Source organism: Epinephelus lanceolatus, chromosome 8 (assembly GCF_041903045.1).
Source record: "Epinephelus lanceolatus isolate andai-2023 chromosome 8, ASM4190304v1, whole genome shotgun sequence".
NCBI classification, from domain to species: Eukaryota; Metazoa; Chordata; class Actinopteri; order Perciformes; family Serranidae; genus Epinephelus; species Epinephelus lanceolatus.
In genome coordinates this window covers 13,908,584-13,936,400 of record NC_135741.1, presented here as the reverse complement: position 1 = coordinate 13,936,400, position 27,817 = coordinate 13,908,584, and the positions used below count along the sequence as shown (strand labels likewise).

The following is a 27,817-nucleotide window of genomic DNA, read 5'->3' as shown; positions in this document are numbered from 1 at the left end:
AATGTGTTCAGCAATTAATCATTTATTGTTTCACTTTTAAAATATTTTCCACATACTAGCTTTGGTTCACAGAACCAAATATATTAGTCTCAATGAAGTGATAAAGACAATACAAAAGTCAATGTAATGCTACACAACTGACAAAAATACTGTCCACAGGGTCTCCAACATTTGCATCACTCAGGAAGATTTCACAAGGACTCCTCTGCGATCCTTTGAAGTGATTCACATCGAAACAAGTGCAATTTCCAGTGAATTTATCACACGATTGCAAGTAATCCACAAGGCATAAACTACGCAACACAACTTCAGTACATGCATCTGCGTTCAGTGTCAACACTTTGCCAGGTCAGTCTTATGAAAAGAGACATCTGAGCCGCAGTGAGTCTCGCTTCACTCTCTGTCCGTCTCCTGTTTGCATGGTTATGAGCAGATGGAACTCAGAGCACCAGTTTGTCAGCAGAATAGAGATGCTACTCAACATTGAGGCCTGACAGGAGAGGGAAACTGGATAAACTTAACAGCTACATGTTGCATCCAGCATGGGGCGTTCAGTTTCGTACCACTGTGTCTTTGTCTACTAAGGCCATGCAAAAACATAAACATCAAAAGCTGAGAAGATCACGATTATAAGTTATACTGAGGTTAAAGGGCAGTTTCTCTGCTTTATTACACTGATAGTACGGATGTGTGGAGTACACATGCAGTTCAAGGGAAAACATTATAACCTGGTGGACAGGTAAAATACTTTTCTTTGACGTTAGTCGTCTTATAAGACAAAAAAAAGATTCCACATCCAAAATGTGTAGTGTACCGTTCTTTGTCGTGTTTTTGGTTCAACCTAAGCTGTCTGTCTATTGCTTAAATATCTTACATTCCTCTTTAAGAATGCAAATCAGTCATTCATAGCTTGCAAGGCAACCAAATGTAAGAAAGAAAATAAATGAATGAGGAGTGCTCTGGCCAGTCCAGCCACCAGGGGGCTCCGCAGCACACAACAGGACAATGATGAGTGAAAGGTGGCTGTCACAGCTTTGCAGCCATGAAGATAGATAACATACCTCCACAGGCTAAAATGATAAACCAGTGGTTTAACAATAGAACTTCTGTACCTAAGATGTAGCCAGCAGAGAGGTCTTTCTCATGAGAGCATTCATAAAATGAATGTTGTACCGATAAACAGTCTTTGATGAACAAATCCATCATTGTTTCTATCTATGCATGTCACAGATTTATGCATAGAGAGGAGAAAGGGAAGGAAATTTGAACAGGCAACTGGCTTCAGATCAAATCTGCAGCAGAGCAGGATACACACACTGAAATATATCAGTGCTCATAGTGAAACTGGTCATTTACATGACACACTGTGTACACTCTGCATACGTGATCAGTACTACAGATTTTTTTTAAATGTAATTTGTGTTGATTGATATGGCTTCAGTACACTGTGGTCTAAAAAAAACACATGTTCACAGATCTAAATAAATATACACATATATGTTCGTGACCATTATACTACACATGACAAATGTGCACAGAGGTAATAACACAAGCAGTCTGAGTTGTTTCCTGGCAAGCTACAAAACAAGTTTTACTGAGATCAAGTATTATAACTGTGGTAGGTGGTTTAATCTTTAAACCAGAGAGTTAGAGTGAGAAAACTAACCCTGTTACAATACTGAAGCTACTGTGCACCCTGCTCTCCACAGCCAAAGGGAGAGGTCGAAAGGTGTGTCGTCGTGAGTGGACATCTTTACCACAGAGCACAGTTTCACAGTACAAAAGGAGAACGATCGACGTTTCACAACTCAAAGAAAAATAACACTGGGGAATGATTTGACCCGCTTTTTGAGAACAGTGAGAACTTGATAAGAGTGTAACCATTCCACCCCGCTGATAAAGCAACCAAGGTGGAAGTAGAGATGCATCCATCTCTTGGTGAAAGCAGTGTTTTGCCTTTCTTAAAAAAAAAAAAAAAAAAAAAAAGTGCATTGTTTTCCCTACCTTTCACAACACAAGTAACAGCTGACAATATTGTCATAATACTTTAAACTGAAAAGGAACACACACCTAACAGAAGTAATCTACATTACTAACTCCATTTAGCTTTATGACTGTCTACCTTTAAATGTGCTACATGTGAATTAGCACTGTTTAAAAAGCATGCCTGACATTAAAGGGTAACTTAAGTATTTTTCCAACCCAGCCTCTATTTTGTCATGCTTTTGTGACTAAATGACTAATGGGAGTAACAATTTTTGAGGCTAATCCAGTATTGAGCGAGAGGGCTGCAGCCTGCAGAGGCGAAACAGGCTGCAGTGTAAACACTTGGGGCATTTGTGCACCGTCTGTTTACGTCTAAAAGTGTTTGTTTTTGCAACTAACAGGCTCAGATTGTAATTTGTCTGACAGCATTATGGAAAGGATCCCTACAGAGACAGACTTTTTTTGTTAGAGAGTAAGACCTTTTCTTTTAACCAGAAAAAAACCCGGAAATCACCATCACTAAACCCACCAGACTCCATTTAAAGAAACTGTAATTTTAGCCTGTATAGAGCCGGCATATTTTCATATCTAACTGGGTGAATTAAGGCTTACTATTAAGGCGAACTGTAAAACTAAATCACTTATTTTGTTGCAATTCTATGTTCTTAAATTAATAATACCTTTTTTTTTTTTGCTAATTTGTCATACCGTCAAGGATATCGTTATCACAAAAATTCCATGAAATATCGTGATATAATGTTAGGACCATATTGCCCACCCCTTGTGCCTGGTTAAGGAAAAGGATCTTACTCTTTACCAAAAAGGTCTGTTTCTGTAGGTATCCTTTCCATAATGTTGTCAGACACTTAATAATCTGAGCCTGTCATAACTGTTAATCTGACATAAATTAACAGTCCATAAATTCCTGTTACATTGCAGCTTGTTTCGCACTGCTGGCTGCAGTGCTCTCTGTCAATACTTGACCAGTGTCAACATTCCTGTTTCCATTAGCCACTTAGACACATAAACATGGAGAAAATGGGTCCAGGTTGAAACATACACTTGTTTCCCTTTAGGTTGTGTTTTGTAGAGGGAGTGACTGATGGGACTAGCAGCTGTCTGGCAGTGTCAGTGCATGTGAAGAGGAGGTTTTGGCATGTGCTTGACTTAATATTTCCGAAACACAAGAATTTACTGGAGAGAATTAAAGCTTGATGAAATGTAAACTTGCATGCTGTGTGACAAACACTGAAACCACACAATGAGTTTACTGTCCACACTGTTGGATGATAAATAGGATAATCTGTGTTAAGTAGAGCAATGAGGAGTATCTAGACTGCCAGATAAAAAGTCGTACCATTAATGTACCTACAAGTTAGTTCACTAGGTTCCCCTTTAGTACTTGTTATAGGGGCTCTTTTATAATCCCATGAACAGTGTGATATCGCTAGTAGGAAGTGATCCAGAGCCACAGCTCGGATCCATCGTCTTTTCAAACATGTCCAATGTCTTGACATGCTTTTACTGAGTCTTGCTGGTTCCTGACATTCAGCCCGATACATCCCATCACTGATCCTCAGCCGGAGCAGCAATGCAGCAGGTTGAGAGGTGAAAGACAGAGAGGCTCACAGGGTAAACATGGGGTCATACTTCCTGACTTCCAGAAGGAGGCGTTCTCTGTCGCTGAGGGCCTGGGCGAGAGCAGCCTGGGCATCAGAGAGCTGGGACTCCAGGGTTTGTCCCTGTAACGGATTATTGGATTGGTTAGTTCCAGCTCCAGCTCAAGAACGCTTTGCCAAGGTGCTGCACGCCAAGTGTGCGGATATCAGATTCTGCCTGACAGCAACAGGTGTAATTACAATACCATTAGACAATCTTGTGTACGGACACATCTCTGTGTTGTGTATCTTAGAGGTGACCAGTAACAGAACACCAGTTTAACAGCTGTATTGAAGACACAGCAGATTACTGAAGACTTAAACACGAGCAGGACCTGTAAATCTAACGCAGCAGAGGTTTCAATAACTTAACCTGACCCTGTGAGAGTATCATACACAGCTACACTCAGATACACACAGATACACACAGCATCATGGTTGGCATAGTGTTGATATTCCTTTTGATAGCCGCTAAATTTGTTTGCAAGTCGTATCTTGATTTCACACTTCACACTTGACATTCACACACACACTACAAAACTAAACAAACCGGCCCTTTTGTTTGTTGGCTCCCTGAACTGTGACTGTGATACAGACAAGGCCAAAGTGACCACTGAGGTCATGTTTTATAACCTGTTACTATGTGTAACTTTTGGGGAGAAAAACAGTGTGAAAATAATCCACAGGATAATGATCAGTGACGACATTAACGCTTACTTTCAAACTGACGCCTCAAGTCTAGTATATTATATCCTGCGAGGTATATACTGTGACTTTACATGTATATAACCAAGTTTTTTGTGCGTGTGTGTAGAAATAAAATGACCATGGCAATAAATTTCAACAATATAAAAGCAAGTTTTTGTCTTATTTGCCAAAAGTGTGACAGCAGTATATGAGTCAAATATTATGTGAAAAAAATCATGTTCCTCTGCCTCTCCTAGTGCTCCTAATGGCATTTGCAAGAATCCACTGCCCCCGTTTGGAAAAACAACCAATCAGAGCCACGGAGTCTCCAACGCAGCTGTCAATCATTGCTCGTGAACTGCAGTCAAACAGTCAAACTAGGCAGGGCTTGTAAAATATGAATCAAGATTCTGTTGCTGTATTGCCTATTTCTCACCTAAAATGTTTTCAGAAACATATTTTAGTGTACTGTTCAGCTGTAAAAAGATGATGAAATGATAAAGTTTATGACCCTGCTGCCATGTAGGATTAAGTTACATAGCGTTTAAGCAAGCAAACTTTTTGATTGGAGTCATTAAAATATGTTTCTGAAAAATGTGAGGGGCTTCCGGGCAGCAGCATGCATGACAGAGTAGCGCGAGAACGTCTCTAATAAACCCCCCTGAAAGCAGTAAAATCACGAAAATCGAAAAGAGTTATTAAACAGAATGAATCTGCGCTCAGAAGCGATTATGCAAGAGCTATCCAAGAAAACAAAGACAAAAGACAACGCTCGTGGGACAAGCAAAACACCAGACATGATGGCAGCTGATAAAAGCCTTGAACAAAGCCTCGAGGACATGCTGAAGCAAATGAAAGATGTTATCTTAAAATATAAATTATTGAATTAAGATCAGAATCTGAAAACGCCAAGCAAAAGAGCTGAAGCAAAAGAGCTACGAAAGGATGTGAAGGAAATGTGCTCTGATTTACAAGACACCTCACCAAACAAACAGTAAACTAAAGCAACTGCTGAGGGGAGACATAGTCTTGATTCAAATTTGATCAGTGCTGCCTAGTTTGACAGTTTGACCGCAGTTCACAAACAGTGATTGACAACTGCGTTAGAGACTCCTCAGCTCTTATTGGTTGTCGTTGTTCAGCCACAGTTAATTACTGCAAATGCCATCTGTAGTATTTTAAAACCAAAAGTACAGACAGGCCGTTTATAATTTCAGAGTAAATAACACCAGAATTCCTGAAGTCACCTGAAGATATAAAGGGCTGGATAGAAACCAGAGGATCTGCAACCTCTGTGATGATCATCATGTGGGAGATGAGTATCATGTTTTGTTTGAATGTCAGAATGTAAGCTGAATGACTTACAGAGAAAGGTTTTTTCCAAATAATCATTCAAACCGTCCATCTATGTTTAAATTAATTTTGTTATTACAATCACATGAGCCAAAAGTTATCTGTAAACTAGGTTGTTTTTTGAAGAATGTCCTTCCTTTATTCAAGTAACATTTGTTGTACTTTAGCCACGCTGTGTGCCATTGTTCTGTTACTGTATGTAATGTTTGTACTCCATACCATGTGATACGTCAAATAAATATAAAATTACGGAAAAAAATAACCACTTACTCACTCTGTGGAGGCAGAGAAACATAATATGAACCCTTTGTGACATCAAATTGACTTGGGCTCTTTCAAAAAAAAATTAGCAAGAAATTAGTAAAAAGAAAAAATTATAGGCGAGAAAATTGGTTTGAATTTGTTTTTTTAAATACACAAAAATTAAAACCAAAAAAACAAGGAAATGACCTGGAAAATGAGTTTAAAAATTATAACGATTATGTAACATAATCTAAATAATAATAATGACAATTATTAATATTGTTTTCCCCCTAGCTTTTTTGAATAGTCTTTTTAAAATTAGTTATATTGCAATTTGTGGAACATTTTTTACCAAGTTGCTCACTGCCTTTTCCCCCCAAAGTCTTTGTATAAAATCACACCAATTAGCTCTGGGTTCAAAGGTTTGAATACTTGTGAAAGACGTTTGAAAGCAGCACAAGAAAAGTGATGTCGTTTCAGGTTTCAAAGGGTTAAATGTGCTGGGAAATATTTAAATAGTATATCATGGCCACTTGTATAATTAACCAACCACCTCCCCCACCTCCCCCACCTCACCCACAAACACACACACCTATCTCCTCCAAAAAAGTCACATGTAGTCATTAGGACCTCAGTATTTCTAAACTCCTGGCTTCCACCTGTGGCTGCAGACACATTAAGATGAAGCATGTACAGTATATGGTACTGCTCGGTCTAACCTACCTCGCTCTGCTGTTGATCAGAGCAGGAACTGTTTGAGTTGTCCGGGTTGTCCACAAGAACACCTGCTGAGGCTTCAGGGTCGGTACCTTCAGCTGCAATCAGACAGGAAATGGTGAGGATCACTTTCTGTTCATCTTTCTGTAAACACACTACAGCAGCTGGAGGACTTGTGGTTTTACGGTTCATGGTCCTGTGGATATGTGGGTGTATTCACAGCACAAGTTATCTTCTTGCTCACCTTTGAGCCTCATGAGGCCATCCTCACTGCGCTCGAGGAGCAGTGCGTCTACAATGAACGAGGCTGGGACAGGTTGAGGGGCTGTAGGGTAGATTTTAGGGCCATCATCCTAAAAGACACAAAAGGGATTCTGACAATTTACCACACGTCAACACTGGCTCTCCATTAGTCCTTTTACTCTAAAAGATTAGAGTGTGTTCAAAGCTTCAGTTACATTTTATTTCACCGGGATAATGCACTCAGTATGGCAACTGCATTAAAAGCGTACAAAACATTTATATAATCATATCTACAATAATGTAAAATGCATTTTCTATTTACATCTAATAATCAGCAAATTCAAAATTACACTCAATTCCAGGCGTTATCAACAACCCACCTTCAGAGTGATAGTGATGTTTTTCATGCGTAACCTCATCGGCTGACCATCCACACTGAACTCATCTTCCAGAAAAGGCCCAATGTTGGCCACAGTGGAGGCAAACAGCTCTGCCTTGCAGTCCTGCACTCTAATTTCCAGGAATCCCAGAGACTCAGCCAGAGCAGAGTGTCGGGCTGCACACGGACCCATTTCTGCTCGCATGCACACTGCTGGAGAGCCCCTGCTGCGCGGCCTGTCCTGCTTCTGGTTTTGTCCGCCTGGGGCTGCAGGGAACAAAGGTGAGGCTGCATTTGTAAGCCAGTTGGGCACTTTATACAACAAGTTCCGGTATGCTTTCCCTACTGTGACTTGGTCAGGTTCCTTTTCCAGCTGAGACAATGTGCCAACTACATTCTGATTCTCTGGGGTTTAGTGTTGATGTAGCCCATAGGAACAATGCTCTGCCACGCTTTAGTTTCTCCGAATGGGGATAAGAATATATGCAAAGTTGTATGCCACAGTCACAGTGAAGCTGACCTTTGACCATTTGAATAGAAAATGTCATCACTTTATCATTTTACCTTGTTAGACATTTGTGCGAAATTTAGTCATAATTAGCACAGGAATGCTTGAGTTGTGGTCAAATCATGTTTTGAGAGGTGGGGTTTTCACATGTCACAAGTGGTTTGTGCCAAATTTAAGGAAATTCCCTCGAGGCATTCTTGAGATTATGTGTTCACAAGAATGGGACAAATGTAGGTTCAGACAGACAACCTGAAAACATAATGCCTTCAGCCGGGACTGTCGTTGCATGTAACCAGTAAACAGAGAAATGTGATCTGAGAAATTATATTTCAAGAGTTTGTTGACAGGAAACAAACACCATGGCAATAATAATCCAGGTTACCTTGTACGAGGCCGGCCATCAGGTCTGATACTCTGACAGTTCCCAACTGCACAGGGGTCACGCTCTGAGTTTCTACAGCAACAACTTGGTCTTCTCCCTTTGCTTCCATAGTACAGGCTGTTCCACTCAGGACCAGCAACAAAACTGAGGACTGTAACAACAGCACATCACAGTAAGGTCACATTTAATCCACTGTAGATTTAGATGTGAAATGAATGTTTGAATTGTTGTAATTACTGATGAAAAGATTTTAATGTTTCTTTGAGAAGTGGCTGTTCAAGAAGACGATGAAACTCCACCGACATATTCAGTCTATCCATGAAATCTTTTATTTGAGCTTAGTAACGCACCATATCCTGAGACACGTCCTCAATACTTTGGGACAGAGAGCTGCTGAGATCAGCTGATGACCCTCCCTCTGTCCCTGGGGCTGGGCTGCCTCGACTGCCCACAGGAGTGTTGTTGGGACGCATGGACTCCACACCTGACTCTGCAAACATGATACAAAGTTATAGTAGGTGTCACCTGTGTTATTCAGAAAAATTGCTTTGGAAACCTGGCGGTATTTTAAGCACCTGAGTCCATGAGAACAACAAAATTGTCGCTGACGTCACTATCCACAGAGAGATTCTCGTCAGGCAGGCTGCCATCCAAGATAGCACTATCAAAGGAATGCTGGGAAGGCGACTGCTTCATGGATTGGTGGTGCAGGCTGGCAGCCAGGGAGGGGGAGGACTCTTCTGTACGCTGGACCTGTTCCCTATGAACACACACACATTTACACACACACAGTTGTGACGGGACAGCCTGTAATAACATGTGGCGCACAGTATGGCTTCCAGACACACAAACACTATTATGGTGCCAACAGCACAGCAGGAGAGCACTTACTTTGCCTGCGGACTGAACAATTTGCTCATCCCTGAGCCACGACTCAGCATGCTAAAGGCGTCCTTTGTTATTGAAAACGCCCCTTTGGTCAAGTCCAGCGAGGCACTAATGGCATCTTTGGTCACATCCTTGGTGACGTTGATGGCGCTTGACAGCTCTCCCTCCAGGCTGAAGTTGGACGGTTCGCGAGAGAGGACAGGGGAGTGTCCAGGTGAGAGTGGAGGTGAAAGCACAGGGGTGTCCTCCTGTGTTGTCAAACCGTCCCCGTCCAAGCCCTCCTCCACAGCCTCACATGCCTCCTCCACCACCTCGTCCTGTTCATCCTGGTCAAACGCAGTGGCGGTGTTGATGGAGGAGATGCCATTTTCTAACCCGCTGTCCTCCAGCACTGCAGAGTGATGAGTGGGGGAGATGTCAGAGTCAGTCATGCTGGGGCTATCAGTCTCTGGAGTGTGGGGGACTTCTTCATCGGGCTCTGTGGACACCGGCGGCAACAAAAGACCCAATTCTGTAGAGTCCACCAGGAGGGCAACACAAGCTGTAGTAGGTTTTGTCTTCTGGCCGTGAGCCTGTTTAACGTCTCGTAGATCCTGACCCAACTCTGCCCCTAATCGAGCCATGGCGTCCTTCATCCTCAGCAGGGCAACATACTGGTAGTGGTTGAGCCACATCTTCACCGGCGTGATGGTGTTGGCCAAGACGTGGAAAGAGGCATGCGGAGCCTCTTCCTGCTCTGAGGAAGGCTGCTGGGCCGTGCTGGGACTAGAGGGGGAAGACGATGATCTGTTTTTAAAGGCAGCGGGCTGACACATCCACACAGACATTGCGAAGGGCTCAACAAAAGGTTGAGTTCTGCCTTTGGGGAATCGCCGCGCTCCGTCAAAACCTAAGGTCACACGGGACAGACTGAGAGACCAGACGTCCTGTGATCGTAGCTGCTTTTTGTCCAGAGGTTGGAGCACTGTTTCTTTAGAGTGCTGAAGGAAGGCTGATGGGATGGGGTGGAAGGCACTCTGGTCTCTGGGGTAGGGGCAGCAGGGAGGTGTGGGCTGGAAAAAAGGGCAGCTAGAGAACTTGTCAATGGTGCTTTTGAGGTCAGCTCTGGAGCCATGAGGGCAGAGGCGGGTGTTGCTGAGAACCATCTGGGGTACAGTAACAGAGAGGGACTGTGGACGCTCCGGATGATCCAATATGGAAGAATCCAAGGGGATTATTAACTATAGAGAGGAATAAAAAACAGTCACATCAACTATCAGTTTACAGACGTTTGTTAGAAATGCAAAAAACTACAATCAGACGAAACAGATATGTATTTACCTTAAGCTGTGATGCATCTACGCGGATGTCTACGTGCTCTTCGGCCCTGCTGCTGTCTTGCAAATGGTAGAAAGCTTTGACCTGGTCCAGGGTGTGCAGCAGACCCCTGGAGAACAGATTGATCCACAACACGCTGGGTGGGTCTACACAGAGCTGGAGGCCGTTCAGCTGGCCATACAGGTTTGAGGTGGGCACTGAGGGATGAAAAAAAGGAGAAGGATACTGATACAGGATATTTACAAGTCATAATTTGTAACTATGTCATTAAGTACGTGACCAAGTAAAGCAGATATACATTGCTCAAATAAAATCTAAACTTCAGAGAGACAAAAACTAAAATGTTTTTCATGATACCTGTGAAAGTGGGGTTGTCAGGAAAGTAGTACTCAGTGAATTCGAGATGAACTGCCGGTACGTTGTCTGGCAAATTCAGAGCTTTACGGTTGCAGGATATTAAAGACAGCGTCTTCTTGTTTTGACGTCCTCTTGTAGACACCTGTATGTTGAGGTGCGGAGGTTAGAACAGTGGTGGAAATATCACAAAATACTGAATTTTATTTTGCATTTATCTGCCTCATTCAGAACACAGTAACTTACACATAACAGAACTAAACCCCCTGAGTCTGAACATCACTGACTTCCTGTCGCAGACTGAAGGTGGAGACCCGACATGAACAGATTTTCCCCTGGGTGTCTCTTGTTCTAGCAAATGGGGAACTACAAAAACTACTTTAAATAACTACTTTACTTGAAAAAGTCCCTGGAAATGTTGCTTTCTTTCATGATGGAAAGTGTGAAATGTCCAAAGTGAAATTGCAGAACCAGCCTGAGAGTGTCATCTGAAGTGGCGGGGGGGTTTCTCAGTCACAGATGAATGGAGCTGGAGCAGCCGAGTGAAGTGAATAGGTATTTTTCTGACACTTGGGGTATTATTTTGCATTAAACTTCAGGAATTATTACAAAACTGTAGTTGTTAGCAAAGAAATAATAAATCTCCCACTGTTAGAGCTTCCCAGTGGGACATTTTGATGCATTTACACATTATCAGGTCAAAAAAACAGATCGGAAATCTGATCAAACATATCAGATGCTCGGTCTGAAAGAGACTGTTGTTCCCTCTGTAATGCCTGTCAGGCAGATGCCTGCAAAGCAGCTAATCTAACACGCCTTTCTGCAGTTTGAGCTATCTCCAAGTGAGGAGCACACTGCAGCACGTGACGCTCGTGCCAGCCAGCTAGCCATGGAGCTACGGTTCTGGAGTAGAGCCAACAATATACATGTTTTTTTTTGTCAAAGGTAATCATGTGTGTCCAAGTGCGTTTAAGAAAAGTTGCTGGGGATGCTTATGTGTCATTTATTTTCAAGATGATAAAGGGGTTGTTGATATTGTCTGTGTTGTATGATCCACTGCATATAAACAGTCATGTGGAAGGAGGTTTATTGGTTCCACTTCAGATTTTCTGATCATAAACTCCTGTTTTCTAAACATCCAAACCATCAGTGACTGCTTTGTCACTGCTAAAATTCTCTAAATGCAAAGCGACTTGCAGCCCCGCCATAGGTACCGCCTGACGGCTCCCACTGAGGAACACAAGTCCATTTATTGGAGTAAAGCTTCTGCTCGAGCAAGTAAATCAAATCAGTTGATCATTAAAGCTTGCCTGGTGAATGTCCACGTCATCCATCCTGACCACCACACAGCTGGATCGCAGCCTCTTCAGAGACGACCTTGAAGGAGCTGGGACAGAGTTCCTGCGGGGCAGCTGCTCTGTGTCAGCGGGGCTCGACTTGGGACTGGACTGTCCGTCTAAAGTACACGCATGGGAGAGAAAACACTGTGTGACAAGCAGAAATGACTTACACACAGAAAAGCAAGTCTGATTCCTGGTTAGATGACATGACACTCAGGTTGAGAAATATTTTTACAGATAAGGGTTTGTGTCTCTCTTATCATAAATGTTGTGGTAACTGAGCCATGTGTTGGTGTCACAGCTTCCTTGTTGCTACTGTGTGGTATTTTGTTGTGCAATAAAGGCAGACAAATATTCATGTTTTATTTCATCACACAGTTTTTGGCTGTTTCCTGCTGTTTTGACAAGAACTGTGTCATTTTATCTGTGTTCAGCTGCCATAAAAGAAACATATTTCCTATGTCAAGACTAACCTCTGGATCATTTCTGCGGTCATACCTCGTGCTGTCTTTGGAGAGGAGTCCTTGGTTGGCTGGGCCGCCTCAGTCTGTGGCCCAGGGAACCCAGAAGTCTCTGGTCTCCTCTGGTACTCCTGCAGCAGCTTCCAAGCCCACTGGGCCTGAGCCTCCATGGCTCCGCTGTGGCGTTCCCAGTGTCGACACCCATCAGCTGTGTAAGAGCAGCAACAAGGCAGTTATGACTCAGCAATCATTCTAGGCTTAAACCTAATTTCGTCTGAAGAAACACTGATACACAATTTGTTGTTCAACTCAAGTCTGTATGTAACAGCTGTATGTTAAAGAGACAGTTCCCCCCAAAATTAAAAATACATATTTTTCCTCTTACCTGCAGTGCTATCTATCTACATTTTTTTGGTGTGAGTTGCAGAGTGTTGGAGATATCAGCCATAGAGATGTCTGCCTTCTCCCCAATATAATAGAACTAGATGGCACTCAGCTTGTGGTGCTTAAAGTGCCAAAAAATACATTTGAAAAACTCAACAGCAATGTCTCTTTCCATAAATCATGACCCACTTACTCACGATAATCCACAGACCTTGTTGTGAGCAGTTTCATGTCGGAACTATTTTCTTTCTACCGAACTACACCTGCCAACTGTATCACCGTCCAGAAAGAAGTGTGCATCTGCTAGCTCACCTAGCACCACTGAGCTAGCTGATGTTACAGCTCAGCCGAGGAGGACGCCATCAATGTTACATCTCACACTGCCATCTTGTTCTGACATACCAAAATGACATCAAAGACCTAGTGGCAACAAGGTCAACAGTTGCCTCATTATGGCTGTTTCACAACCAAAAGCTGCACTTGAACACACCACAAAGACTACAGCCAAGAGATAACTAGCACTATGCTCTGTGCCTGCTTGAGAGGATATAACTCTAAAAGCCGCAGGCGGTGGTAGTCTGTAGTCATCATTTAAATAAAGAAACTGGAAGAGCAACAGGATGGATTAAAGACACTAGGTAGCCAACAACATGAACCAATGTTGAAAGAACAAATGATATTTACTGAGTGTCAACGAACATAAACACAAACAATTACAAACTGTTTCTGCTTAAGAGTTTAATGTCTAACTCAGAGTGACACACCACAAAAACTAGGGCGACAGACTCTCATCAATGGCCCGACATTGACCAACAGCCAGATGTCAGGTTGATGTATTAGGGCCTCTACATTTGAGACAGGGCAGACATCTCTAGGGCGGATATCTCCAACACTCACACTAAATCAATCAATACTGATCAACAGCACTACAGGTGAGAGGAAGACTTTTGATTTCAGGGTGATCTGTCCCTTTAAAGTTTGCTTAAATTTGTTAAGCTTTGACTGTAAACTTGTCCTCTTCATTGTTTTACTTATTTACTTGTTTATCAGATGAGGACAAATGCATTAGACATTCTTCATATGTAAAATACAAAGTAGTTGCAGTGCATGCAGGTTTCTAGCTCTGGCTAATTTGCAACCCCTGTCTCTGGTTAGGCTTTTAGAGTTAAAAACAGTGAGTGCGGAGTAATTCATTACAATAATACAACACATCATATACAGTAAAATAAGTAAATCTGAGAGGAGACCACAACAAGACCACAAACAATTAACAATGACTGTGTTATTTAAGTATGAGGTCTGTGTGGGTTTGTCTCTAAGTGCACATGTCCACACATGTATGTCCATACATTATGCTTAATGCACCACTGAGCACACCAGACATTTTTTCTGAGAGCATTTCTGCTGCCATCTGAGTGTGTCTGGAGTCAAATTCCTTACATATATGTTAATATAACCGTATGTCCGAGCTGAATGTGCAGTTATATTTATACGCCATATGTAAAGTATTGTGTTGATATATGCATCTTCCTTGTGTAAATATTCACTTCAAAGGCCGTGATTCTTAATCAAACAGAATAGCAAAATAAAATGTTATTTTCAAGCTTTGTTTAATTGACCGTAATCGGCCCCGGAGGCGACTCTGCTGCTCTGCATTCTACACTCCAGGAATTCCACAGAGAATAATGGCAGTGGGCACACACTCCCAGGCCATTAGTCTGCTTGAGTTGTAATCCTCCTAGCAGCTAGTCCTGAATGAATGCTGTGCTGGAAGTGGGGGCCAGACAGAGCCTCTGGCTGAACTGAGGTAAGATTAGAGTCACAGAAAGGACCGGCCGTCACGCTCACCAGGTCTGTGGACAGGGTAGTAGTCGAAACCCAGCTTCCTGAATGTCAGCTGCATGGCACCTTGTAAGCCCGGTGGTGGAGCGTCATCTGTGCGGTATCACATGAAATCTGTTACAACCCAGCCTGACAGTAATTATCCTGTAAATGCTCAGCAAATTACTGTAGTTTAAGGATTACTCTGAGCAAACAGTTGTGGCTTTATGCTGTAAAATAGCAGAAATACACTTGGGTTCCAAGATATAAAGACTACGGTACATGTGATCATTTCTGGCACATGGTGAATTAATTCTAACCGTCACCTTCATCCATTGAAGAACTGTCGTTGCATACGTGTAAATCCAAGCGGGATATGAAGGTGTGGTACGAAGACTCTTTGACATCATAGAGATCAAAGTATTGACTCATGTTGCTGGGGGTACCAGTAGGAGCGGGAGGGGGCTCAGTCCAGAGGCTGTGGAGGCCAGGTGATGGAGGAGCAGTCTGAAACACACAAATAAATAAAATAAGCAACATTAATATCACAGGGAAACAAAAGCAAATTTTATTTATAATGTATAAAAAATCATATTCAGAAGAAGTCTTGTCCACATTAACGTTCAGTTAAAGGCTGTTTGTGTTGTTATGAGAAGATACTGAATGAATGTACGGAGTCTGTCTATTAACCTGTGAATACACTCTGTGTGTTTTATTTATATTAAAATAACTTTATTTATATATCGTGTGGAGACAAGCTGAGAAAACCAGGTGTAAGTGCCACTATGGGGCTTTCACATAGCATCACATTTATATCTATAGACCATAAAATTGTTTCTGAAACATTTGAATAATTCATATTTTCAGTAATTAACAATGGCATATATAGATATAGATAGATATATAGATTTTCAATAAAAAAGGCACAAAACCAAGATGGAATAAAATAACTTTACATGTAAATAGACTCTATTAATAGTTTTAGTTCTTATATTTTTGTGTATAAACAGCAACAATGCATTTTTACAACCTTGAAGTGTTTTATAATAATAGTTTTGAGTTATTATCACTTATCATTTCTTTTTATTTTAGCTTTCTGGCTGCTATATACCTTGTTAAATTTCTAAAATTATAAATCTAACCGATAGTTGAGTTTGAGCTGAAGAAAGTATACTATGCACATGGGTAAGGAGAGTTTAAAAGATGCTAAACAAAGACAAAAATTAATCCATTAAAGGCGGGAAAAATGAATCAGAATGAACCTAGACTCACAGTGATGAAGATAGAAACAGCTAAAGTCTCCGAGGTGAACTGGTCAAAGTAATTTTTTTTTTTTTTTTTCCAGATGATGTTAGAACAAGTCAAATGTTTCATTCAAACTGCAGGCAAATTAGATTTGTTTCCCAAATCAGATTTTTAAGACGGACTGTTATTTGCAAGTGATCAGATCAGATTTGCGTGGCCACATATCTCCAACCTTGGGTTGCTGTGGTAACAACCTAGGCGTCAGAAACTATGTAACTACACTGGTGACGCAGTAGCATGAGAAATGCAGGTCCATCATTTTACACTCTAAAGAAAAAAAAAATCAAGGTGTTATGTGGCGGCCATTTATTTCAATTAATTCCTGCATCTGTCTGTGGAATGTTGTTCTCAATGTTGTCCTCCATAGCGCTCTGCTTGAAACCCGATTTGTGTGTTCAGAGGATCTGGAATGAGATGCATTTGTAGAAATCAGTTTGATATCACATTTCAAACCACCACCAAATGTGGTTTGGATCTAATTTGTAAAAATCATGTGTCATGAGTATTTTTTGCTGTGTAGACTTTCTAAAATCAATCTGGATACAAGCTGAATATGCCAAAAAACAGATTTGAGCTGGCAGTCTGAACAAGGACAAAATGTATTTTGTCAAAAAGGCATGTTGTACTTTAATTTTTTAAAATATCAGATCAATTAATAATGATGCAAAAACAAGACTTCTTGTGGGACATGACCTCAGATAAATTAGTTTTAAGGTTAACAATGCCTTAAAACTTCCTTTAAACATATGACGTCTGTGATTAAAACACTTCAACATATATTATACTTCTTCAGGGGTGATCGTGCCTTTGCTGTGTCTGCCCCCAAACTGTAGAACAGCGTCCCCCTCCCAATCAGATCTGCCCCCACCATTGACTCGTTTAGGTCCGGGCTCAAAACCTATTTTTATTCATAAGCGTTTGAATCCTCTTAATGTGGTTTTCCCTGAAGCATGCTTGTGCGTGTTGTGTCTCTGAATGTGTGAGCTGTGTATCTGACAGCTATGTTGCCTCTCATGTATGTGTTTTGGGCATTTTATTCCTTTTGTATAGCTCTTTGGTCAACTTGAGTTGTTTTTAAATGTCCTTTATAATTAAATTTGAGTTGAGTTCTTCACACTGATTTTCTCCAAAAACATTTATGAGGATGTAGGGAGGCAGCACCTGTAGGGATTCAGCAGCCCTGCTCTTCCTCTGCTGGGCAGACTTCTCCATGGCCTCGCTGAGAGATTTGGCGTAATGGATGATGGCTTTGAGCTGAGAGTCAGTCAGCACCCACAGCAGGTCATCCAGAATGAAAAGCAGCTTGGATGCCAGCACATTACAGTCCTTTATCTGGACAGAACAATGAAGAATCAAACTTGACTTGTGACACGTAGTTTGCAATTTAGATGAGGTCAAGTTTGTGACTTTTAACCAGTTCCACGACAGAAGAGGAAATGAATGGTAGAAACATGGTCTTACTCTGCGTTTTAGAGCAATGCGAATGCGACCCTGGTTGGTGATGAGACGTAACGGGGTGCTACCGAGGTCCTGGTCATCACTCTCTATGGCATCCGCCTCTATTCGTAGACTCTGCCAGTTTATTTCTTTGAATGTCAACACCTGATTGAAACAACAAACACAAATCATCCAGATTTAATCAAACACAAAAACATTGGGACAAAAAACACCACTCTAACATGGAATCCTTATTGGACGGTGTCAGTGTGGCAAGGCCAATGTTTTTATATCGAGACACACAGCAAAGGAAAAGGCAACAGATACATTTCCTTTTAAGTGGATTACAAGACCTCATTCTGAGACATTGTTTATCTCAATATCGTCCCTGCGGCTAATAAAAACCAAAACAATTGGCTTGATTAAATGATTTACTGCGGCCCTAATGAGCACACACTGTTCCTGTGGTCAGACATTACATTCAGTTGGGCTTGTATACAGCTTCCAGACAGAGCAGTGTTAAAGCTGGGTGAGGACGAGGACAAAAGCGTACCTCTCCTCTCTTTGGGTCGGTGACGCGGGTGTAGCGGAGGTCACTGCGCTGCCATTTGGGGTTGAGGCTGTTGCCTTGTAGCTGCCACAGCTCGAAGGAGGCATGGAAGGCACGAGAATGCACCTTGATGGTGATGGAGTTGATCCTGACAGACATGCCCTCCACCACTTTCTCTGCAAAGCCGTACTCGCTGTGAATACACAATACAAATGTGAGCAAAGGCAGTGTTCACCATATGTATGACATGGAAGGTAGAAGAGTATACATCAGATATGTTGGCTTAGAACAAGACTCCTTCAGGCTTACCTCTGGCCTGCTGTGATCGCTATAGGAGAGGGGCCATTAGGTGGACGTGGCTCCTCACATGTCCGCATTTCTACCTCCACCTTATCCAAGAACTGCACAAAAGAGGTAACTGTATTCAGCATACAATTGAGCAAGAATACAAAGAAAATAACCCAACATTTACATATGATAACATCACAGAAAGCACAACCGATGGAGCAGTGTGATAAAACAGTAAAATACTATGTAGGGCACTGCTAGAGCCATGCCAAAGTTAAGTTATTTTGGGATTAAAATATGAGGAGGAGGAGAAGCCTAGCGTTACAGAAATTTACAAGAACTATGGAGGACAGAAATAGCATCATTCTTACCAGACAGATGGGGCTTGTTTTCAACTTTGTCCATTGTATCTAAAAAAGACAGGACAGCAAGGTCCACAGAGTCAGCCACAAACACTTGCCACAGCATTCTGCACTGTTTATCATTCACTGGGCACAAGGGCACAGTGACCATCACGATCCTGCAACTGCCAGTGTTTGGAGTCACACTGCTGTTTCTGCTCAACAAATCAAATATAAACCAGCTGTCAGCCAAGTTATTATTACCATGTACAAGATGAGCTTAAATAAGAGGAGGACAGATAATAGAGCACATAAAAATGACACTTATTGTTGATAGGGATTTTCCTAATGACTAATTTCTGTGACACTAAACTAAACACAAGATAACATTTAGAAAATCGACCACAATTTACTCTACAAGGTTAAAAATTGTCCAAAAAAAATGTTACATATATCATCAGAGCCATTTGAAATCGTAAATCACACTTTTCAATAACCAAATCATATTTTAGATGCCACTGAAGTGTGTGGCACTTTGCACTGTGACAAAAATGTGCATACGTGACGAGTCACTAATAAAAGTGGACAAATAACATTTATTAAAAACAATATTCTTTAGGAAAATAAATCTCTTGGACAAGGTGCCTTGTTATTACAACAGCATTCTCGTCAGGTGAACGTAATCATTCATTCATTTCACTTATCCATTTTCCATAACCGCTTATCCTGTTAGGGGTGGGGGTGCTGGAGCCTATCGCAGCTGACATTGGGCGAGAGGCGGGGTACACCCTGGACAGGTCACCAGACTATCACAGGGCTGACACATAGAGACAGACAACCATTCACACTCACATTCACATTCACACCTATGGACAATTTAGAATCACCAATTAACCTGCATTACGACTATAAAGTAGTAGTAATTCCAGTAATACGTTTCACCAACTGGCAAGGGTAGCAACATTTAATCAGCTAGTCAACTAATCTTTCATATCCCTAACTGCTGACATTTAGAAGTGTTTACAGTGATTACAAAAAATACTAAAAGTCAATATCAATAATGTATAAACAATACGTAAGATAACAAGCCAGCCAACAGACATGAGTTTTCATATGTGGATGGCTGGAGTGCATGGACCGTTTCTGAGTTTTTGGAGGATAGGAATGCTTTGAACATGGCTGCATCATTGTGTTAACACACTTATCTAAGAAGAGAATACTGCTATAGAAAACACCTCAGCAACTAGTTATTACTGCATTTATATTTGCAAGGCTATGACAGGTTTCCAATTTTATCTGCATTTTGCTTCAAACAGTTTAGAGCTTTTAAGGTGAGGATGTCTTAAAGCTGTGTATTTTTTACATAGTAAATAATATATTGCATAGCCAGTAATACATGTGTATCATGCAAATGTATTGTTTGTATTATCTGCATCGCAGTGACAACTGGTGTTGTGCCTGTAGATGTCTTTAGATAACGGTAACATAGAACACTAGCACTGACCCGTGGGAGCTCAAAAAGTCATCCTAGATTTTAGACACTAAAACTTTTATCTTTAAAAAAAAGATCAAGGGCATTTTAAAGCACTTCCTGAGATTTCTGAGTTTCAAATGTAGGTCAAGATTAACAGAGAGTGAGAGTCCACAGCCATGCCAGCTGCTCTGTTAAGCTGTACTTATGCAGAGAGGCGCTTTGAGCTAAATGCTAACCTGCTCGCAATGACAATGCTGACATGCTGATGTTTAGCTGGTACGTTTATCATGCTTACCAACTTAGTTAAGCATATTAACAGTAACGCAGAGCACACCTGAGGCTGATGGGAATGTCTTTAAAATATTTGGTCACAGATCAAAGTATTAGACAAAGTCAAATGTTAACCTATGTTAAGCCAAGACGAAAAGTCAGGGGATCACCAAAGCCAGTAGGATTCATCCTCTGGGGACCATCAATGTTTAGATAAATTCCCTGGCAATTCGTCCAAAAAATTAGAGGCAGACTGCATGCATGGCTACAAACTAATCAACAAGTAGATCACAGTCTACTTTAAATGGTTTAGTTTCAGCACTGAGAAAAGCCCCCAAATAAGGGATTGAAACTCCTCAAAACATAATTTTATTTTATAAAAGAAATTAACTGATAAACATCGACGACCTCTGACAGCCTAAAAACAAAAGGGAATTAGTAGAGACTAATGTAAGTTCAGGATATTTCTGCCTTCATATTGGAGCTTTCTGAGGGCAGTTAGCCCTGGAGTGTTTCTAAAAATAGGAAATCAAACAACAGAACAAGTGAATTCCAGTAAACAGCTGCAAAGGAGAAGTTTTTACTCAGAGTCAGCACTCACTGACTGAGTACAACATGAACCTCATTTATGATAAAGTTTAAAAAAGAACGCTACATGTCTTACTAAATAACTCAGACTGAACAGCGTGGGGAAGCTCGAGATATTACTGGTGAAGCATCACACAGTACAGATGAAAACACAATTTGTTGATTATTCTGTCTGTGCAGGCCAGCCTCAGGGAGGGATGGGGTGGGTTTGGGTGTTGTGAGTTTATGTTCAATGGTTGTTTCAATGTCTTGGTTGTTTTAAAAAAAAACAATAAAAATAATTGAATGATAATAACATGTCGGAAAATGGTGAAATATGTCACTCAGTGTTACCCATAGCCAAAGATAATTTCTTCAAGTGTTTTGTTTTGTCCACACTTCAAATATATTCAATTTACTGTCACAGAGGAGTAAACAAAGCAGAAAATATTAAATTTTAGGAAGGTAAAAATCAGAGAATTTTGTCATTTTTTTTCTTTAGAAATTGCTCAAACCAGGCACCCGGTGGCTTAGTATGTAAAGCAGGTGTCCCATACATGAAGGCAATATCTTTGCCGCAGCGGCCCTGGTTCGATTACAGCCTGTGGCCCCTTTGCTGCATGTCACCCCTCTCTTTTTCCCCTCTCACACCTACACTATCCTAGCCAATAAAGCTAAAAAGCCACGAAAAAAAAAAATTAAGAAGTTAATCTAACCAATTAATCAATTATCAAATTAGTTGGCAATTGATTTAATAGTTTACAACTAGAGTTGCTCTCACATTTACCTACAAAATATAATATCTCTAATCTTACGTTTGCCTCCCTTTAAAGTTACCTATGAAGGAAACTCAAGAAGAAATCAAGGTTCATTTGGATAAAATTAATGTACATTTTAATGACAACAATATGACCATAATTACAGGATTGTATTTTTAAACAAACTGTCTTAAACATGTAGCACTGTAGGGATTGTTTGGGAGAAAATACGAACCATAACGACAGTTCTATGCACACCAGCCAGTTTATCTCAGGATCACTGTAGCCTCTGGCCTTTAATGTCCCTCTGAATCATGGCTCGCCTCTCTGTTACCAATAACCAGTGCTGGTCTGAGGGATCGTAACGTTCTCAGCAGCGGTGCTTATTTCTGTGGCACTGCCACTACTCATTTCCTCTTTGACTCTACACGCTCTGAATTTCAAAACGCTCTTTGGCATTAATAAACAGAAAACCTTTGTTTAGTCTGAAGATGAAGTATAAGTCAATTACCCCAAGATGACATGCATTATGCAGTTTTCTCTGCAACAGCCTTAACAGGGAAACAGCCTCACCTGTCAGACCTGCTACACAATCAGGTCTGACTAGTCAGAAACATACCCTGATGGCGGCTTTGTTGCAGTAGACCCGGGTGACAGCCAGCCATGTCGGCAGGTCAAGCATGTTCTGCAGAACCTCCTCATCGAGCTCGAGGTTGGACAGCTGCCCCTCCCCCTTCAGTGTGCTCAGATTGATCTTGTCCGGGGACAGATTCTTGGTGAACCTAAGGACAGGAGACCAGGTGAAAAGAGTGAATACTTGCAGCCTAAATCTGGAGGAGATTCATAAAACTTTAACTAAGGGAAACACCTGACATCATCAATCTACGTCACTGACGATCACAGACACAGAAATAATACACAGAATTGAATTATGCAGCCAGGCCGAGACGTTTTCGAAGTAGTGCGACTGAGTGAGTCATCCTGAGAAAGTGTAGCAGCCTCCTTACTGGAGCCACATAGCTGTGAACCCCATCTAGGTTAACCTCTGTGAGGGTGCTGATGTAGTGAGCTCCGACAGCCAGGAATAGGCTGCAAACCCACACGGGGTGAATATATAGCAGCAATCAAAGCAAATCAGTTTGTTAAGTATTTTAATTTCACATCCAGCACATGACTGAACACTGTTCTGACAAATCCCCGTGACATTTCAGGCATCAGCCGAGAGACACTGATGAGAAAGATACAGACTAAATGTCAAGCCAGGCAGCTAAAGAGCATGGCTCACAGTCGGTTGACGATATTAATTAAACTAATGAGACAACATGTGAACACGGTCCAATTTGTCATAACATTTGACATTGTTTGGCCAGGCCTAACACCAAGCTGTACCTGATAAGCCTGATAAGCCAGTTCAAGCTTCCCTTTGACATTGAGCAACAACATAACGGCTCAACACTTCTTCTATTGTGAACAAAACCTGGGCCATTGTTTCTTTTTAAATGAACATTTCATATGAACTCCCACAGTCCTCAATGGCCTCTAATGAGTCATGTTTGATGTGTTGAGGTAGTTCACATGTCCGAAAATACCAAACAGCTATGGCACGATTGTGCAGAGTCTTGAATTTTAATTCCCTTGCAGAATATAAAGAAGTTGACTCGCTGGTATTCATAATTAATTAACCCACATTAGAGCAAAGACTTCTGAATAGTGGTGCCATTATTTATAAAACTACCAATATAGGCTAATTACTCTGATTAGCATCAGTTCAAAGAGTGCAGAAATCCCAGAGCTTATCAGGGGCAAGAAAGAAGTCATTGTGCAAACTTTTCCAAAAAGCACAACTGTTTGGTTTTACAATTAAACAATACCAAGACCGCTCTAAGATGATTAACATGAGAAGAGTCACCACTGAACTGGTCAGCTTAAATCCAACAATCCATCAGCAGCTTAAGAAGTCCACTGTATGTGTGTTTAACACTTAGTTTAAGGTAAAGTTTATCTATTTGTCTTTTCCAAATACAGAGTATACAAACCAAAATGCCCAAGGTGCTTACACTGAATACACAAAATGCAACACAGACGAGAACATCATGGACACAGGGGGAAAAAGAAAAGTACAACTGCAAACAAAAAGAGCAGAATATACCAATCCCAATGTGTTTTTTGCAGTAAACACTGTGCGCAGTGTAGCAGTTGTTGTGAATGTATGAAAATATAAATAATGCTGTGCAACAGAATTATAGAAACTACAAGAATGTCAATAGTATAAATAATGGCTCACTAACAGCAGGATAAATAGCTGCAAAAATGGTAAGTTTACAGCAAAACATAATGACTATGACCTTATACATAAGGACTGAAGGTATGATCTTGTCGTCATCTTGCCGAGCTTAAAATAACCATTATAAAAAAAACTGCCACACTGAGTCACATACTTCAGAGATAACCAAAGAGATGCTTGGACAATAAAACCCATTTCCTGCCTAAAAGCAAACTAAGGTCAGCAGCAGTGTTGTCATGCTGCTTGCATGTCTACTAACCAAGTACGTGTCCACTGTGTCCTATCTGCTGCAAATAATTGTTTTAATTATTCAGTGACAGAGACAACAGAAGAGAGGAGAATACGAGTCAGTCAAATACAGAGCCTCTGATTGAGCACACACCTACTGTCCAGTCTTGTGGTAAACTTTAACCCATACAGCTGTGGTAAAAGAAATCTTTTTAAAGACATTACTCTCTGACCCAATTTCTTAACAACTGTCAGCAGTGCCAAACACACAGAGAAGGAAAATTCAACACCTTATGACACGATAAAATCTTAAAAACAAAAAGACAAAATAGCAAGCTCTATGTCTCCTGTCGCACACACAGAGGAAGTAAGACCAGGGTTCTCAATTATAAAACAATGCGCAGGATCCATACTAAAAATATACATGCGGACAAAAGCCAAAAATGGTGTGCCCCCCAACAATTTCAACAATAAGGCTTCCACCTCACCATCTGTGTCGCCAATTTCCCATCTCCAAAATGTTCGTAAGCTAGGTCAAAATTTCTCCTATCAAGTCTGTTATAATAGATCACGATTCTGGTGTGGAGAGTGGCGTACGCCTCTTTCAGGCCTTGTTTTGTGCATATGCAATGTTTATAAATGAGACCCCAGGTATGGAGAAAGGCCGCAACCAGCTGTGGAGAGGATGCTGAAGGTGACTGGAATTTGATATTTTTTTATAGCAGGGGGGCAGGTTGAAGAAATGTTGCTGAAGATAGGCAGTAATCAGACTAAAACTATGGGAGCATTACCAAAAAGGAGGCAAAATAGCAGGCTCTGTGTCTTCTGCAGCAGCAGCACATGCAGAGTAAGACCAGGTATGGAAAAAAGGCTGTGGAGGCAACCAGCTCTGGAGAGGATGCTAAAGGTGCCTGGAATTTGATATCTGTTTAAGTATAGCAAAGGGGCAAGTTGAAGAAATGTTGCTGAAGATAGGCAGTAATCAGACTAAATCTATAGGAGTGTTGCTGAGTATTCTGATCTGGGGCAAAAGAAAGAATACATATGCAACATCTAAAATACTTTCTCCACAACTCTCCTTACCTAGAAAATAAATTAAATTTTCTCCTGGAGAAGATGGCCTTGTTTTAGCTGTACTAAGGACAAAGTCAAGGAAGAATAACTGAAAAACTAGATAGATAGATGTGGTTTACTAATACAAATATGAAAGCTATATTGTTCATGATAGCAAGGCAAGGCAAATCTATTTACAGCACATTTCATACCCAAAGTGCTTTATAAATGAGCCAAGTCTAAGTTCATTATAGCCCATTCCAGGATGTGGGAATTTTTCTTTGGTTTCACCATCACACATGCCGTAAACACATACATAAAAATGTGCATCCACCATAGCACATCCCATTAAAAAAACATAAGCTAACATATGGGCTACTTTAAAGTGAAAAAATCCAAAATGCTATAAGAAGTCTTGGCAATATGCACTCATAAAACATACAATTCATAGCAAACAGATCAGTAATATACACAATATATAAGTGACCATGAAATGAAATGGACGTGCTTTGCAAAGAGCTGCAGCAGTGTACCATAGTCCTACATGCAGATGCTAGTTTAAAAAGAAAAAAAATACAAAAATGTGCATTCACCATAGCACAGCCCATAAAAACCATACATAATACAACATACAGGCTACATAAAAGCAAAGATAAAACTGCTGTGAGAAGTCCTGGCAAGACACATTAATTAAAAATCAAGCTCACAACATATAACCCAGTAATATATACAATATATAAGTGACCATGAAATTACATGGACCTGCTGTGCAAAGAGCTGCAGCAATGAACATATGTGCAGATCCTAGTTTCAACAGAGTAAAAGATGCTACAGCAGATAGAGCTTTTTCATGTACAGTAATTGATGATATATTCAGGGCCCTCGACCACTGATTGACATAGTAAGCAGTATGGTACAGTAAAGGCCCATTGACTCAAATATATCAGCTTTCTACAGCAGGTATTAAAGGCAGTCTGTGGCATATAACAGTATTAAGAACACAAAGTGCATACAGTAGGTGAAGTAATTTGGTTTACGATGTTAGTCTCATTCAAGCTGAACTGGTTTGCCGCGTTCACTGTCCCTGTCAGTGTCTGTCTCCTAACGTTATTCTCATGTCTGTCCCTTCATGTAACGTTAAAGCTACCTCTCAACCACACGGTGAATCAATGTAGCTAGCTTAACGTGTAGATAGCAGATAGTAGCGCACAGCCGTCTGCTGCGTTGTGTGTAGGCAGTAACGGTAACACTCATCACCCAGCCGGGCTAACTGGCTAACACAAAGCCAGAGATAACACGTACCTTGACAAATGTTTCAAAATTTGCTTTTTTATAATGCCGGCCATTTCTGCTAGCGTCCGTGTCCGTGTCGTACCGCGACAACCGTTCACCCTCTGAATTAAACATGTAGGCTACTAGCTGCCATGGACCTCTGTGTTGAACACAGCCCGAGCTGAGTGCATCTTTGTAGCCGCTGCTGGCACAGCACAGCCTAGCTGCTACCTCGCTAAACTCCGGACAGCAACTGACCCCCCTTCTTGCTCATACACACTCTCACTGTGGAGCTCAGGCGGCGGCAACTGTGACAAAATGGCGTCACCTGCTGGATGCTGGGGGGAGAACAGGTGGGCGGCGGTGCGGAGAATCCCACCAGCCACCACTAAATATTTAACTATAGTCTATTTAATTACTTTAAAAGTAAAATCACAGGCTGATCTGGAGATTGATTTGTGTTAATATTATTTGTATGAATCCGGGTGTTAATGTGTGATCTGTAAATATGACACACCTTCAACAAATATAAAAATAAGATTTGTAAACTCACAAAATATATTTGAGGCCATGGGTAAATGGATTTCTGAACTATCAACAACTTTGCCCCAGTAAAAAAAATAACATATGCCATCAGAGGTAATTAATCACTCTTTCACTACATCTGGGTCCCTTCATGTGTAGAGGACAGACTTAACCCACATGTTGGAGGTACCCAGGGATATGCTAAGTGTGGTAAGTCCAAATCTCTTCAAGTTTTTTTTCTTGTTAATTGTTGTCAAAATTTGTACATTAATATAACGTGTACTTAAACTGTATTTAATACAGTAATATTTATTCAACCTGTTACTTTTGCTTCTATTTTTTATTAATTTATTTTCCTCTAAAAATCATCTTTTTAGGGTGGGGGTAGGAAGTAACGTGTTTTAAATACTCTGTGGTTACACTGAGATGTATGAAACCTGATTGTTGACTACCTGAAATTATGTGTCCATTCCTCTATTACCCTGTAAGTTATTCATATTCCTTTAGTCTATAAGGGTCCTCATATCAAAAGAATCAAAGGGTTTTTCATAGAAATTGATCCAAGTTGTGTGTATTATTTTAACAGGGGTTGTGTCGGTGTGACATGTGCTGTAATCCTCCAGTGCTTTAACTCTCTCTGATTCGCTGTCTGTCGGAGCTAGATCAAATGAATGATTCATAATTGATATATTATCTGAAGCCTAATTTTTTTTTTAAACAAGTAATATTCATACTGGTTTAAAT

At 40.9% G+C, this 27,817-nt stretch overlaps 1 protein-coding gene across 1 annotated transcript; it reads right to left on the bottom strand.

Moving 5' to 3' along the window:
- Positions 1-2: 2 nt before the first annotated feature.
- bltp3a (bridge-like lipid transfer protein family member 3A) lies at positions 3-26,827 on the bottom strand. Its single transcript, XM_033629140.2, has 21 exons — positions 26,579-26,827; positions 22,331-22,493; positions 18,673-18,711; positions 18,323-18,414; positions 18,017-18,206; positions 17,488-17,628; positions 17,188-17,358; positions 15,048-15,228; positions 14,749-14,835; positions 12,554-12,724; positions 12,026-12,171; positions 10,719-10,860; positions 10,365-10,558; positions 9,048-10,264; positions 8,732-8,916; positions 8,507-8,646; positions 8,157-8,307; positions 7,268-7,533; positions 6,889-6,997; positions 6,651-6,742; positions 3-3,728 (listed from the first exon to the last, which is right to left on the bottom strand). Exons 1-21 carry the CDS (start codon positions 26,620-26,622, stop codon positions 3,612-3,614), a joined length of 4,038 nt encoding a protein of 1,345 aa, XP_033485031.2. The 5' UTR covers positions 26,623-26,827; the 3' UTR covers positions 3-3,611.
- Positions 26,828-27,817: the final 990 nt, after the last annotated feature.